Source organism: Magallana gigas, chromosome 4, assembly GCF_963853765.1.
Source record: "Magallana gigas chromosome 4, xbMagGiga1.1, whole genome shotgun sequence".
Taxonomy (NCBI): domain Eukaryota; kingdom Metazoa; phylum Mollusca; class Bivalvia; order Ostreida; family Ostreidae; genus Magallana; species Magallana gigas.
In genome coordinates this window covers 5,763,710-5,781,167 of record NC_088856.1, presented here as the reverse complement: position 1 = coordinate 5,781,167, position 17,458 = coordinate 5,763,710, and the positions used below count along the sequence as shown (strand labels likewise).

The 17,458-nt window shown below is 35.6% G+C and overlaps 2 protein-coding genes across 5 annotated transcripts; one reads left to right on the top strand and one right to left on the bottom strand.

Moving 5' to 3' along the window:
* The first annotated feature begins 740 nt into the window (after positions 1 to 740).
* On the top strand, positions 741 to 17,208 carry LOC105328862 (peroxisomal sarcosine oxidase). 4 transcript variants are annotated; one of them, XM_011429896.4, is made up of 9 exons: positions 741 to 875; positions 11,815 to 11,921; positions 12,522 to 12,673; positions 13,915 to 14,125; positions 15,112 to 15,294; positions 15,616 to 15,762; positions 16,021 to 16,170; positions 16,416 to 16,491; positions 16,986 to 17,208. In XM_011429896.4, the coding sequence occupies exons 2-9, from the start codon at positions 11,820 to 11,822 to the stop codon at positions 17,108 to 17,110; spliced, it is 1,146 nt and encodes a 381-aa protein (XP_011428198.3). In that variant the 5' UTR covers positions 741 to 875; positions 11,815 to 11,819; the 3' UTR covers positions 17,111 to 17,208. The 4 variants fall into 4 exon arrangements, with proteins under 4 accessions (XP_011428198.3, XP_019923020.3, XP_065937103.1 ...); XM_020067461.3 differs by having other exon boundaries at positions 15,616 to 15,786; XM_066081031.1 differs by lacking the exon at positions 741 to 875 and adding an exon at positions 9,997 to 10,015 and having other exon boundaries at positions 15,616 to 15,786.
* On the bottom strand, positions 926 to 5,820 carry LOC105328861 (putative universal stress protein SH1215). The gene is made up of 5 exons (XM_066081032.1): positions 5,654 to 5,820; positions 4,908 to 4,988; positions 3,560 to 3,651; positions 2,399 to 3,025; positions 926 to 1,246 (listed from the first exon to the last, which is right to left on the bottom strand). The coding sequence occupies exons 1-4, from the start codon at positions 5,709 to 5,711 to the stop codon at positions 2,825 to 2,827; spliced, it is 432 nt and encodes a 143-aa protein (XP_065937104.1). The 5' UTR covers positions 5,712 to 5,820; the 3' UTR covers positions 926 to 1,246; positions 2,399 to 2,824.
* Positions 17,209 to 17,458: the final 250 nt, after the last annotated feature.

Genomic DNA, 17,458 nt, shown 5'->3' with positions numbered 1-17,458 from the left:
GCCTCACTGGCATGAGCTACGATACGCCGCGACCAGGTAAAAGAGGGCATGATAAGGTTTGGCCATTGAAATACATGCACCAACATGGCATTGTATGAATTCGTTACCCCAAAAATATTTAAGCAAGTTTTTTTTTTTTAGGTTTCTCGAGATCTCAACAATCTGCCGCTTGTCAATAATAGACAGAGTTCATCACATACTAGTGTTTCCAAAATCATTTTAGAAATATGAGATGAAATCATTTTTCTGCATGCGTTAATAGAATTGAAAAAAACCCTGCAATTTCAGAGAGAAAAATATCCCGAAAATATAATTTTTTCATTGAAACTCATTTTAAATACCATGGCTCTCATTTGACTTCGGTGTACTAAAAATTTTTCCACTCAGTCAAGAAAGTATGTACCACACGTGGATTGATGTACACATTAACATCATTTTATAAACTTTTTTAAGTTTAGTTCTGTAACATATGTCATTTATATCTCGATCACCGCTTGTACTATTTGTATCCCGTATTTCCAATACATATTTTTCTGCGCATGTTATATAAACAAAAGATGCAAATTTAGAGAAAAATAATTTTTTTTTATATTAAAAATCATTTTAACCTTGGCTCGCATTCGACCTCGGTGTTGCAATATTTTAGCCTCCGAAACACGAAAGTATAAACCCACGTTGGTTGATGTAAACATTAATATCATTTCACAAACAATATTCCAATTTTAGTTCTGTGACAAGTTGTCATTCGTTAAAAATACATATATCCAGCTATGTAAGCAAGGACTGATCATCTGAATGCTGACTATTCCATGATAAAGTTGACTTGTGGTCCTGGTCCGGTTGTTGTAGGGATTCGAACACAGATCCTGAACACGGTAAGGAAAACATTCTCCTTTTTAAGTTTTCAAAAATGATAAAAACAATGCTGGTTTAAAACCTCAGTTTATTTGGCCCGCTTTTAAATATCTACATCAATTAATATTTGCACATGTACAATGTAGTTCAGCAGAAGGGTACCACTGGTCTTTTCCTGAGTACATTGTACGTACCTTATGTACAGTATATTTAACAATGACCACGTACCTAGAGTACAGTACATTTAACAAATTACCAAGTCTGGATATGTAACGTTCTGGCAATTAAACTAACGAAAAGTCTGTCAAACAGATGTTATGTTTTACATGCACGCAATGCATTTAGCACCATGAACTATACAGCTGATTTATGTGAAGGATTTAACATGTACCTCACACACTGGTGTGTCAAAATACAGGATCACTACCTCACACACCGGTGTGTCAAAATACAGGATCACTATCTCACACACCGGTGTGTCAAAATACAGGATCACCACCTCACACACTGGTGTGTCAAAATACAGGATCACTATCTCACACACTGGTGTGTCAAAATACAGGATCACTACCTCACACACTGGTGTGTCAAAATACAGGATCACTATATTACACACTGGTGTGTCAAAAAACAGGATCACCACCTCACACACTGGTGTGTCAAAATACAGGATCACTATATTACACACTGGTGTGTCAAAATACAAGATCACTACCTCACACACTGGTGTGTCAAAATACAGGATCACCACCTCACACACTGGTGTGTCAAAATACAGGATCACTATCTCACACACCGGTGTGTCAAAATACAAGATCACTACCTCACACACTGGTGTGTCAAAATACAGGATCACTATATTACACACTGGTGTGTCAAAAAACAGGATCACCACCTCACACACTGGTGTGTCAAAATACAGGATCACTACCTCACACACCGGTGTGTCAAAATACAAGATCACTACCTCACACACCGGTGTGTCAAAATACAGGATCACTATATTACACACTGGTGTGTCAAAAAACAGGATCACCACCTCACACACTGGTGTGTCAAAATACAGGATCACTACCTCACACACCGGTGTGTCAAAATACAAGATCACTACCTCACACACCGGTGTGTCAAAATACAGGATCACTATATTACACACTGGTGTGTCAAAAAACAGGATCACCACCTCACACACTGGTGTGTCAAAATACAGGATCACTATATTACACACTGGTGTGTCAAAAAACAGGATCACCACCTCACACACTGGTGTGTCAAAATACAGGATCACTATCTCACACACCGGTGTGTCAAAATACAAGATCACTACCTCACACACTGGTGTGTCAAAATACAGGATCACTATATTACACACTGGTGTGTCAAAAAACAGGATCACCACCTCACACACTGGTGTGTCAAAATACAGGATCACTACCTCACACACTGGTGTGTCAAAATACAGGATCACTATCTCACACACTGGTGTGTCAAAATACAGGATCACTATCTCACACACTGGTGTGTCAAAATACAGGATCACTACCTCACACACTGGTGTGTCAAAATACAGGATCACTATCTCACACATTGGTGTGTCAAAATACAGGATCACTGTTTATCAGTGATGGCTACAGCTGCATAGACACTTTTCATATTTCGACATTATATTCTCTTACATTTTGGAATGATTTTGAAAAATAACCACTTTGTATGTACATGTTCACATACAGAGCTTAGAATATTTCTTTATATATTAAAAAAAATTGTATCTTAACTTATTAACACAACAAATACTAATACATTACCCTGAGTCCAAAATGAAAACATTCAGCAGAAATTCAAGGGAGACAACTGTCATTCTACAAACTGTCCCACCCTCGTGAGTACATATTAAATACACGATTACACTGTAAATATCCCGGATAATAAGTTCTAAATACACTGTGACCTGGAGCCTCGCTCTGAGCCGCTACCCGGATTTACAGATGAGCACGGGGCAATGGGCATGATGGAGGATGAAGTCACTGGTGCTGCCCAGGATGGTCCGGCGGATCACCCCCATCCCCCGACTTCCGGACACGATGTAGGTCACCTTCAGCTTTTCTGCCAGGTCCACGATTGAGTGTTCCGGTTTGTCCGATGTCTTGATCTGGATATCCACCGATTCAACCTGATGCCGAGTCAAAAACGTGGTTAGGAATTAAAATAAATCTATTCTTAAAGTCAAAGTTCGGTTTAGAATTGTGTTATACGTATATATAGTATTTAATGAAGGTTTTTATTATTTGTTAGACTTAAGACTCTGAACACGTAATTGATAAACCTAAATATATGCTGTAAACTGTGTCAATTTTTTTCATAAAATAACGTTGGCTATTAATTTGAATGATAAATTGAGCATACTTCCAAGTACACTGTATTAGGGTTTTATATTATATATTATTTTCACGACCAATGTCTCATTGTTTCATTTAGTATACACTCTCTACCCTACATCACTCAACAAGTGACAGGTTTACAAATGTAGGTCAAATCTTCAATGCTAAATCAAACTAGTTAATTTTATTCCTTCCCTTCAAAAGGTGCAGCATTTCCCAATGTATAATATAATGTTATTTATTTTTGAATTGTTTTCTTTTGAAAAAATGGATTTTTGTTCATGTATTCAAAAGACAACCCATTATTGTACAGTTTGTGCTATTACCCCTTTGGCTTTGGCCAGGTCGGTGTATTTTTGTTTCAGGTCCTCGGCCTTTTGTATAGCCTCCCTCTGTAGCTCCATATAGCGGGCCGGGCCTACAATTCAATCACAAATGATATATCTAGTTGTAAGCAATAAAGCGATCTACTCTAAACAGAAATTCTTGAATATATCAGGTATATATACACTGTAAATATATTCATTTGATGGGAAAATATAAACAACATATCGGTATTAAGGCGATACACTTGTTTGTACAAGGTAAATACGCCAACCTAATACAATAAAATGAAACACAAAATAGATTATCTTTGAATGATGAACATCAACAAATTGATACAACTGGATGTTTATTACTACAGTAAAAAGAAATGGTCAATCGGATGGGTTTTTTTTCCACAAATGTCAACTTTTTAGCTAACTCCCAGGTCGTTCATCCGAATTTTTTCAGACCGGGAGCTACAACCTGCAGCTAGTAGACCTTTTAATGTTGCATATGAAATTGCGTTTACGATCTAGTTAATGGTGTAAAGGATGATCAACACTGAAAAGGTTTACGAATAACACGCAAACTTGCAGTGAGTGATCAAACTAATATCCAAATCGAAATTGATAAATTATGGGTTCGGGTTCCCTGCATGTTTCAAATTTGTCTTCGAAAATATCACCCCTTTTCTAACAGAGAAAATTTGGACCGGACATCCTCATGATTTTCTTATCAAAAAATCGTTAAACCTTATTGCTGGCATATTACCAGTCAGAACTAGAGGCAGTAGAGAAGGGGATCGATATAAAAGCGTTAGAGATAGCCATTCAAGTATTAAAAAAAGCCATCGGTCTGTCTATTTGCAAAGAAAGTTAACAAAGACAGCACACACACAGTATCTACACAGTAAAATGCAATCTGGATAAATATCCTACAACAGGAGCATTTTAAACGATAGTACTGCTGCCATGCCTCCTCTGAGATAACTCAAAAATGACACGCCTTAGCATATAAATTCATGTATGTATCTAAATCTAAGACCAACTGTTTGTTATTATCAAACATTAATAATGAAGCTTAGCATACATGTATTTTTTCTTCAATCTAAATGACCCGTTTCGCACAGAAAGTCAAATATATTTGATGCGCATCGTGGCAACCGAGATATGTATATTGCCTCGGATGAGTGATTTGGTCCTGCAATATGTGTAGGGTCATGGTTCAGCGGTTACACACTGACAGTATACATGTATACATGTATATATTCCTGTGGGTGGGTGACTTTAATGTGTATTGCTGTGGCTGTATGGACCAGTATATGGCCCACTATCCGGGTGACTGAATGCGCACAATGACTTCACTTACTCATGTCCTGAATGCCCAGGTTTTCTATCACATGCAGTAAAATCACTTTGTTGGCAGGCTTGTGAAAGTTCTCCACATACCCTGCAATAAAATTCAAAATATTTCAACCGAATTAAATGAATTAGATACGCATTTTAATTTCCATTCCAAACAGTAGTGAAGATTAATACGAAGTTTGTGTCAGAGTTTTATTCAGTATTAAACTTGTAAAAAAAATGAGTTCGTATAGTTCAGTGTAGTTCACGGTCAGTCGGTGTATACATGTATTGTAGTTGGCGACTCTATTCACTAGACAACTAAAGCATTCCTCTTTTTGACTGCACACACAAATATATATAGTGTGGTTTTATCTTAGGTTGATGTCCTCAGTGTGGATACCCTCATTTCCATGTTTTTCCCAAATATCCGGGTCAATGGTTTTAACAAGACATTTAAATCGCCAGATACTGCATACCATGAAGCATCAAACAATAAAATCCGCCCTATGATACGTGAGAAAAAATTATATGCATCTTCATGTCTCATAAAAAATATTTAAATCTTCTACACTTTATAAGGTCCACGAAGAAAACAATTTTTCATTTATCTAAATCAAAAGTCTTAGTCAAAGAAAAGAGACAAAAGAACAATTACGATTCGCAGAGTAACAACTTAAAATGACATGAATGTGCACCGTATTATTGTACGATGAGAAAATTTTCCATATTTTACATCCATGCAATCCAAACATATATTAAAATACTTACATTTGAATGCATTTTCTGCGAAGGGACTCTCATCAATAGCGATCAATACTGTGGCCATTTTGATATACACGATGTCCAGATGTCTCTGTCAAAAGTCAACTAAACCTATTATAGCTCGGTTCCAGAAAAATCTACCTGGCTTTTTGGTTATGGACGGTAACTCTATTCAAAATAACAAAACACATTTTAGGGCATATTGTAAAACACGTCTTGTCAGACTATATGGAGTTGATACTACAATAAATGCACGTGTACAACGATCTTAAACATGCGCAGATCCAGAGGGGGGTCAGGGGGTTTGCCCCTAAAGATTCAAATTTCTTTAAATTATATTATAAAATTACAAAAAATATATGCCTCGGACGCCCCCTGGCAAACTCAAATAACCGTCGGTCCCCCTCCTCCCCTGGAAAAAAAAAACTCCGATCCGCGCATGACGAACGAGGCTTACCGCTGATATAAAGCCTCTCTCATAGAGCGACATTGTTATATTTTGCTTTAATTACCCAACAGACTTCATAAATTATATTAATTTGGTTTTATCCGAATACTGTAAAGTTTAAAGAGGTATAGCACACTTGACATACGATTTCGCCTCCAATACAGAGTTTTTGCAAACTTCTGCCAGACATTTTCAATTTCAATCGATATCTAGTTTATATACATTAAAAGAATTCAGAATTACACGTCAAATACCGTGCTATAGGGTCTAAATTATCTTGCACGACTTCATTAAAATATTCGGGTTTTCTTAGGGATATAAAAAGAAAATAGAAAGTACGCAATAAATAGTTGGATATGTACCTGGTAATCATTTGAACCAGTTTAAACCAAGACATCCGACTAAGATTATGTTCTACAGGTATTGTGGTTCACGTTTACATTGAATTAGTTTTAGTTTAACGTGGTACATGTATTCTTACTTAAAATTAGAGAATTGGTGACTTTTCAACTGCAATCCTGTACATGTATATATAGCCATTTATTAAAAAGAAATCGGATTTCTTTAAAAGTGTTATATATATGCGTCGCCTAGTAGAAACGCGAAGGTCTTTTTGATTTTGAGGTCGTTGAAGTAAAGAAGTTTTTTTTCTTTTTTTCACTTACACAGTTTACCGATTTAATTACAGATATCTAATCTGCTGAGTTTTGTCTTCTTCAAAACTCTCTTGTTTAATTCTGAATATAAGCACATCTAATATAAACAGTATACATGTACATCTATTTTCTAATTACACTAAGTCTAATACATTAAATGAATTTTGTTTAAAGTTATAACGGTCCCAAATGTCAACTGACTTTATACACAGATTTATATATATATATATACACACACAGGTTTCCTGAATTTATGACAAATCAGTTGTTACAGACATCGTTACAAAACAGTACAAAGGTTAATTTTAAAATCATATCGCGACAGGAACCAGAAACTATTTCTGTGACAGCTTCTTTCCGTTCAAACACGGGTGTAGGTGTAGGTGTAGGCGAAATAATGAGAAAGGGTGCTATACCTCTTTACATATGGTCTAAAGTAAACATAATTCTGATTCATTATTTTCCCCACTCAAAACCACTTTACAATGGTATAAAAAGACTGTAAAATGCACAAATATTTAAGATTTTCTAATTAAATAACAATGGCATACATTAAAATACATGTATAAAGAAAGGAAGTCCCATGTTTTAATAATATGTGAAGTACACAAACTATTGTTAGAGCATATTTTGTTTATTTTCCTAATAAATGAACATAACTTTCTTTTTTAAAAAATGATGATACAATGACAATGGAGAGCTCAGACATAATTGTTTTATTATATGATTGAATGACGAAATGCAACATTGAAACCGAGTTTCATATCGTCAACTTTAGGTGGTATGGGACATCTGTCGATTTTAATGTGGGTTAAAGTACATTATGATTAAAATACTCCACCAGTTCAGAATTTTCAAATTTTACAATATTTATTTTAAAAATACGTCTTAAATTTTTTTGAAAAGGTATATATTTTATAATCCTCAGCGGGATTCGAACCCACGACTTATAGATCCGTAGTGAACCCTCTAACCCACTGCGCTACGCCGTTAGATGAAAATATGTACTTTAGGAAAGAAACTTTTAATAAATTTATTGTGAATTTTATTGTTTATTTCGATAAATAATACGTGACAACATGGAGGAGTCCCATACCAGCTTAACTTAAGTTAGCTTGTTAACATCAGGCGAGTGTCATTGCCGAACAGGGTGAGTAACGCGAAATGTATTAATTGGTAAACAGAAATGATGATAACCTCTCATTACAATGAAAAAAAAAATAGTCACGTGCAGGTGAATAATATATAATCATTGCTGTTTTTTAGGTCAATTCAATGATTTCGCTACTCGAGATGTACAATATTCACCACACCCAATAGGACGAGTTGAATAGTATACTATAACAATGCGTAGCCTAATTATTTTATTACATGATTGATTAATTCCTGGCTATCTGATTGGTTCATATCCATTAACCTAGAAAAAACAGAACTTTATATTAACCTGCTAAGTAATACTCAATTTGATACATCTGTATATCAATTCGTCGCTGAATCATATGATATAATAATTATTGCTGTTTTCCGATCAATACGATGATTTAGAGAAGTACACTATTCACCGAGCCGATGATTCAGCTACGAGAAGTACAATATTCGGCGAGCCTTTGGCTTAGTGAATATTGTATACTCTTTGGGCAGCTAAATCATCATATTGACCTAAAAAACCCAGCAATAATTGTATTGATCAGTTTGTTTTATGATCTGATTCCTGACAAATGGATACGGACACGTAAAACCGTTAACGTTAGTCCTCGCCAAGCACAGTGGGAAACATTATATTCACTGAGCGACAGGAATATAATGATACAATGTGCCGTCCTTTAATAAAGGACCATGTGTATGTGTTTCTAACGGAAATGTTAAAGCCTTAATATTATTTAATTTAGAGGCTCCACCGACATTTCACCGCTAAAGTAGGTTGGTATAGCCCTGAATTGAAAGGGTTCGTATTTTCAACATAAAATGAAATTTATTAAAGAAGATTACATGCATAGTTAGGCATTCGGCAAATTTTACTATTTGCACACACATTACTACGAAAGACGAATAGGCCCACATAAAAATATTTTTATCTTGCAATTACGAGGAAAGATCTCGTTATTACGAGTTAACTATCTCGTTATTACGAGATACTTATCGGGTTATTACGAGAAAAGATCTCCTTCATTATAACGAGTTAATAATCTTATAATTACGAGAAAATGTCTTCTTAAAATAAAATACATACATGTAGTAATTTTTATTTAAGAGACATTCAGCTAAAAACACGTGTAAATAACTTCAGATTTACCTTTTGAATCGTTAGGAAATAAGAAATAACGTTGATTGTAATAGTTCAAATACATAAAACCCCTTTCAAATACTTAATTAATTTAATTATAAGCTTCCGGAAATTTAAGGGTCGTACAAACCGGAATAATCTTATATCGTTTATTTGTACCACGTGGACTTTGATTGACAGTAATTGACACGCGTGCTGAAAACTACAAGATCTTGGTCCGACTACGGTCATCATGGTATACGAGGTTGAAGGGACTCTCTAGATGGAACACATCATCATTTTCTCGATAATTTTTAAATGGTTTACCAATTTCGCTTCATTTTAAAATGAACAGATATAAATATGTCAAATAATCCCTCAAATGGCCTCATTTACAAAAAAGAATTTAAGTTGTAGCAACTCATGATAAACACGAAAAATAGATGCTTACAAAAAAATAATTGTGGTTATTTTAAAAACTTTGAACAATTATTACCTGGGAGAAGTAGAAAAGACATATTTTTATCAACAAACATGTCCAGGAGAATCTTCGCAAGCCCTGCATGTGTTTTGTTTACAGTAAATACGCATGCAAAATAGTATAAAATGCTGACCCCGTAACACGTTGTGATGTAAATATGTATAGGTTATACGTAATAATTAATTCTAATGAAATGATTACTAGAATTAATTTATGGGGAACTTTGTAATTTTCTGAAAGTTTATACATTCATGAGTAGTACAAAAATCCCGAACCCGATCGCAAAATTTGAAGTCGGTTTTTATGATAAGATGCGCCGTACTGTCTCTTTAATATTTTATTCCAAAAAATTAATATATAATGAGTGTCTATTCATTAGATCTAGATCTTCAGTGCAAGTTGATTGGTTCACCCTTTCATCTAGTTTTTCGCGCAGGTTACACGCGGTTCGCCGTAGAGTTCAAGTTTACAGCATTCACTGACGGATCCAAATGATTCGATGAAAACTGCGACTCAAAAGGTCGGGGGTCAATATTGTGTGGATGGTTTAAATTTATTCAGGCAGTTGATTACTTAACAAGTAGTTAATTAAGTGTATTTTTGTGTTTTATTTTTTATAAATCTGTTATTTACATGTAGTATTATAGGGACAATGTATGGAAATATCAAAAGGGTGCATTTTTACAACAACCTGTAACCCTTTAACGCTGTAATGGTAGATATCCGGTTGGAACTTGTTAAGTAAATATCTATAAAATAACTGCATTCAGTGACGGATGGGTTGTGTAAATCTGTACATGTTCTCATAATTTATACCAAGTTTTGCGGATAATACTGTATACAACGGTTGCGGGTGACTTGGTAACCATTACTTCTAAAACATTAGAAATAATGCGTTGAAACAAACTCATGTAATTGGATGTAAAGTATAAAGGTATATATGAAAAATAAATATTGTGTCAACACATGTGTATGCATAATTAGATATTTACTATGTAATTTATTTAGATTGCTGGTTATGTACATGTTTTAAAACAGACCCAGATGTGTGATGAATTTGTGCCTTTAACAGTTGTTTAATAATATCTGATCTTTAGAATTTTTTTTACCTGCAACCGTTATAGCATTTTATCTCATACGTGTAGTGTATATTACCCGTGTGATAAACCTTTGCTATATCACACGGGTGATGCTATATCAAATACTTCCGGTCGGAACTACTTTTGACACAGCCCCTCGCTTCAACGCGTTAATAACCTATTTTCGAAGATTTGCTAGTACTTTCAACATAACTATATCTACTACAAAAATTAATATAAAATTGATTTTGTCAAAGATTTAAATTACAAATATGAAGGAAAACACATAACTGCGTAGCACAGGCGTCGGAACCGGGGGCTATTATGAGGGGGGGGGGGGTTAGCCCCCCCCCCCCCCACCTTTTTTGCAAAGTTATTCATAACCGTAACCACAAGACCCTTTTTCTTGTTTGTCAAGATTTTTGATAAATTTAGCCCACTTTAAACTTTCAATTTGCTTTGTGAAGTTTATAAAACTACAAATTACGTTAACTATCAAGGAGTTCATCATGGCGCGATGAAAACAGAGCGCTCTGGTTGTGTTTATATAGGCCTACAAGAACTTACCGAAATAATGTTTCATGAGACTTTGATTCCACCACCAGTAAGCATCCTTATTCACTATTTTCAATTTCGAATCATAAGGCTAGCCTAGTGATTGTTTTATTAAACATCATGCATCAACAACTGTTCCTCGTTCGAGTCAATTCAAACTAACGAACATTCGCAACTTTGTGTATGTCAACAAACTTGATTATTCAACTCTTCTAATCGGAATTTCCATTTAATCAAGTAAATAAGCTCTAAGAAAAATTATCTAGAGCTAAAAAATTATTTTAAGGTTTATTTCAGTGAAACTTTACATTAAAACAGTTAGATTTATCTCAGGAATGACGTACTAAATTGTATTGAGCAAGGTCACAATAGCCGCATAACACAACGTTGCATCATCGTTTTTAAACTTTGAAAAAAAAAACCAATTTGTGTCACACTAAGGACTGTCTCAAAAGCTTCATAATATAAATCAAATTGTATGAGATAAATAGAACATCTATAATTGTGTGATTTTATATTTGCTTTATCCAACTCGTTGAAATGGTTATATTCGCTCGGCAAGCCTCGCGAATATATACACCATTTCAACTCGTTGGATAAAGCAAATATAAAATCACACAATATAGATATCCTCTATATAATATATAGGTATTCGTGTGTGTCATTTTTACATATTAATTGACAGAAATTATGGCTATTTATGACGTCATAGTGGTGGGTGCCGGGATTGAAGGGTCCTCTACAGCCTATCAACTGGCCAAACAAGGGAAGAGAACTCTCCTACTGGAACAGGTAAATCTGGTGTTTACGTAACATTTTTAGTTTCATTACTTAGTAATTCTGTATTAGAATTTTTCATGTAAAAGCTATAATAACATTTGATTAAATTATATAGAATTAATTGCAACATTATTTCACGTCCCTATGATGGCAATGTAGTACGTCAATCCCAACAAACAGGTGCAGATGAGTGTACGGTCAGATATGACTGATCCACTCCAGGTACTAAACAGTAAAGTTTACGCATCTCATGAAAAAACCTACCAAAATTGTGTTGACAGTGGGCTTTTAATATCTATAGATACCGGGAAATAATACCCCCCCCCCCCGAAAAAACAACCCCTCCCCCCACAAAATAACAAACGAAGTAAGGAAATTAGTCAAACATGCTCCGATTTATATCCTATACTTAAGATAAGTTCAACGATGTTTTCCCCATGACAATCAGAAATACATGTAATGTTAATTATTTCTGAAATTGATTTTATGTACCTGTTTTGATTTCTTTCAAACTTTTTGTTAAATGGCATCTGTGTAAACAAATCATGTGAAAATAATTCAAATGGTGTCTTGTATTTTTGAAATTCCTGTTCGTGTTTTGTCTGTGTCCAGTTTCCCCTGCCCCACTCCCGGGGAAGTTCGCACGGTCAGACCCGGATTACCAGGAAAGCGTATGGAGAGCTGGAGTACTACACCGTCATGATGAAAGAGGCGTTCCCGCTGTGGGAAACGTTAGAACGGGAGTCTGGGAGGAAAATATTCCGGTATATTTTAAGAATTCCATTGTCTTATACAGAATACGTTTTAAATGATATCAGTGATACCATTTATATCAATGTTGAAAATACCCAGTGTTTCTTTTCACTGTGATGTCACGATATACATGTATAGCTATCAAATATGTACGAAAGCCCAGAAGGATCATTCGAGATTCGAGATTCAAGATACGAGATTCGAAATACTAGATTCAAGATTTGAAATTCGATATTCAATATTTAAAAATAACCAATGAAATCATGGTTCTGAAACCTGTATCCTAGCAACATCAAACTGTTCTAAATAAAGAATTTTTTACATGTTCTTACGTATATAGTGGTTATAAAATGTTCAAATTAACTTTGATGAATTAACCCCACACAATATAAACTCAACACTGTGTGCTTTGTGGATATTAGTGATTTTCAAACAGTATAAACATAACACTGTATGATTTGCGGATCAAATTGATTTTGTTTGCCCTGTATGTATTCTCCACCGATACATTTTAACATTTTAGTGTATTCGCCCATTCGCCCCACCTGTGTAAAAATCGGTTCGCGTCGAAGAAAGATTTGTTTAATCTAAATTGTTAGTAGTGAGTGTTGTTTTAATTATGAAAAAAAGCTCTCTCTCTCTCTCTCTCTCTCTCTCTCTCTCTCTCTCTCTCTCTCTCTCTCTCTCTCTGCACTTTCAATCTACATGTAATATAGCTCACAATTTTACGTGAATATTAAACTCTTACTTTGCTCAAATATATGAGGATGTGAGTGATGTGTATTATCGCCCTCTCCGTTAAAATACCATGCAATTTTTTTTATCGTTTTGTTATCTTTATATATTAATTATCATAATTTAGCTCTTCTGATTATTTGTATGTCTGGCAGGAAGGGCAGTAGATTTCTGATATATAATCTGTTCATTCATTCATTACATGTCGATTTCTATTTCCGATTGCGCATGCACAATGCATACATGAAATCAACCTTGCTAACCGCTTTCCAGTACTTTCAGTACTTTGATATTTAGATTCAGAAGTCAATGGGAAATTTCCTTGCTGTGCACTCAGCATGAACGTTTTACAAACAGTAGAGCTAGTAGCATTATTTTCACCTTTCAAAAAGTGCACTATTAAGGGGACTTTCTTTGCTTATTTCAAAACTCTGTATACCCCACCATATCACCAGGCCTTTTTACTTTCTAAAAAAACTAAGTCCAAATACATCAAAACTGTGTTTATTGTTTATAGAAAAACTGGGATGCTAGCAGTGGGATCTGGGGATGCCTTCACAAGGGGGACGGTCCCGTGTTTACATCGTCACGGGATTCCCCACCGCGTCCTGGACTACCACCAGATGAAGCAGCTGTACCCGATGATAGAGTACCCGCGGGACTACACATTTGTCCTGGACGATTCAGCAGGCATTCTGATGGCCGACAAGGCTTTGTTGTCGTACCAAGTATGTATACCGGAGAACACCGATCTTGGACAACAGAAGCTACAGAGGACGAAAAAAAAAAGTTTCTTAAATAACAATGTGTTTAAATAGACTAAATGTAGAACTGAATGCGTGTAAGTCATAACCGCTACCCATTTACGTTGTGTAAAAATAAACGAAAAATCTTTATTCTTATATAGAAAAAATATATATGTCTTGCAACTGCCACCAGTTTGGCCTGTTTAATCTTGGCTGAAAGTTGTCAGAAATTTATTTGCAGGCACGTAGCATCGGGGGGAGGGGGGGGGGTCAGGGAGGGCCTGGCCTTCCCAATTTATTGCGCAGCAAAGATGTTGCAAAGATGTTTCTTTTTACAAACAAAAAATTGAATTAACATGGAGTTGCCCCCCCCCCCCTCCCACTTTTATAGAACTATGTGAAAAATTGAATTGACAATAAGGACTAGGATTAGGATTTTAAGGATTTTGGAAAATAACCTTTTTTTTTTTTTTGCATGTCAAGATTTTTTGGATGAGTATGCCCCCCCCCCCCACTTTCAAAAACTATGCTACGTGCCTGATTTGTTTATTTTATATATTATTCTAGACACATTAAATGTCCATAAAGGAATGTATATAAACTGTTTATGAATATAGGAACAATCATTTGAAACAAGCGTTGATTAATTAAACTTTAGTTATTATCAGTCAAGATCAGACCCCCCCCCCCCCCCCCGAGACAAGCGCAAGCGGTGACATGATTAATGCCGTACGCTTACTTTTGTCAGGGGTGCAAAAGCCTACATAAGCGGCAAGTTGCAGGCGCAACTATCCTTTAGTTGAGAGAGACAGTTTTACAAAAAAAAAGAACATCATTGATATACGCTTTGGCTCATTGACAATGCAGAACTCTTTTCTGTCTAGCAACTGTTACCTTCAAGTTATATGTACAACATTGGTTGCATTTTAAAAGAATTCATTTCTTTTGGTACCATTTGCATTTTGTAGGAAACTTTCCGTCGGTTTGGCGGGGAACTACGGGACGGGGAGAAGGTGTTGGATATTATTCCTGGGGACACCGTGGGGGTCAGAACCAGCAGCCACCACTACAGGACCCACTCCGTGGTGCTGACGGTGGGGGCGTGGGCCACCAAGCTCCTCCCCAAATTACAGCTCACACTACCCCTCAAAGTATAATTACATAATGTAAAACAGATAAATGCTCTCTGCGACTTAAATTAATAAAGTCTCTTTTAAAGGTATAAGTCTACATTATGTAGCGTTTAGGTGACCTATTGCGTCATCAAGATCAATCTCAGCAAGATTTGTCGAGAATTAATAATTTTTAAGTGAGATTACATCAAGAGATGATCATGCTCATGGGACACACAAGGCTTCTAGCATAGTTTATGTCACGTAACGCCAGTTTTATTGCTTATCTCAGTTTTCGTTCGAAAGCATTTTTCATATATACATCAGCAGTTATATAAAATATTCAAAAATATTTTTCAGGTGTTAAGAATTTCTGTCCTGTATTGGCGAGAGAAAGTGGCTGGTAGGTATGGGGCCGATAAGTTCCCGACGTTTTACGAGATGAAGGCTGTGGACGACTACGCGGTGTTTGGGAGTCCGAGCGAGGAATACCCTGGCTTAGTCAAGGTCAGAATGGGGATACCTGTACATGTAAAGTAACCTTTTTTCTCTTTGATGTATTTTTGCTTGTCAAGATTTTTTGGATGAGTCTGCCCCCCCCCCCCCCACCTTTCAAAAACGATGCTTCGTGCCTGTTATTATTCAGCATCTGATTTATAAATACAAATAAGATTTGATAATGTGTATGTACATGCATGCAGCTGTTTTAAAATAAATACAGCAAGAGGTTTTAAGCTTTACTCACCTATTGGATATGCATTCAAGATCTGCCTTCACTGGGGGCCCGAGGTAGACCCTGACTCCAGGGACAAGGCTGATGACTCCTGGGTCATAGACAAGATGAAGAGGTACATCGCCCGACATTTCCCGGAACTAGAGGCGGAGCCCGCCATTGCTGAAACATGCATGTATACGGTATATATATATTCGACGATATATTTCTTGACATTTCAAACACAGGCACCTGACATTATGAGGAAGGGGTTTATTTTAATGAGAGAAAGTTTAGGTAAGGTGCCAATTGTTTCAAACAGTTTGCTAGAAGTGCTTGGTGTAATTTCTTTTCAATTTTTCACAAAACTGTTTTCCAAACGTGTACATAACGAGAACACATCATTAGTCTTTCTGAATATACACATTCTAAGCAATGTTTACTCCAGATGTCCCCTGACACAGATTTTATCCTTGACCGGCATCCATCCTGGCGAAATATAATCATAGGAGCAGGATTTTCAGGTAATAAAAGCAGGTGCATAGCATAGTTTTTGAAAGGGGTAGGCAGACTGATACCCCCCCCCCCCCCCATTAAAAAAGACAACGTATACCTTATAACTGTAGCTTCTGTTTCATTATTGATTTAAATATTTTCATTTCAATTTTTTACAAACTCGCAAGATATTGGAGAACAGCTCCATATTAACCCTTTTTTTATATGTAAATTTGTGAAAAATGTTTGCTGCGAGAAAAAGTGGTGTACGGTACATGCGTGAAAATGGATTAGAAACCTGTACATTGTACTTTTCCCCTCGTTTTCGTAAAACTCAATTTTGTACACAGACTTGTTTATATATCATGACATTTCAAATTATCCATTTATGTTCAGTGACGATAGCACTTGATGTTGTGATGCTGAAATATTGTTAATGAAAACATTCTGAAATTCTGAAAAAAGGATAGTATTGTTGACGTAGTTGTTTTGAAAAATAAATTAATGATTGTTATCGTTGTAGGGCATGGATTCAAGATCGCCCCGGTGGTTGGAAAGCTTTTAACAGAGCTGGCATTGAACAAATCGCCATCTTACGATATGACTAAATTCAGGATTCAGCGATTCCAACATAACGCTAAATTATAGCTCAGTAAAGTTAACATTGGTTGTAAATTATATCTTGAGATGTTTTGAAAATGAGAGAATAAAGAAGTATTATAGATTAAAATTGTTTACATCATCAACCTGAACTTTTCTCGTCGTGATTTGTTTGACTTCCATGACCTCCAATTGCGACTATAAATTGACATCCGTTACTTGTGTTGAAACAATAGCCATACACAATACTAAATAAAAGGTTCAAAGATGTATACATGTGTGATTTGAATGTTTTATAAAAACCCATTTTTTACAGTAATTTTTTAATGTGATACACGTTTATGTATTACTTCGTTTTAAACGGTGAAAAAGTTAATTAAAACGTCAAAAATTTGA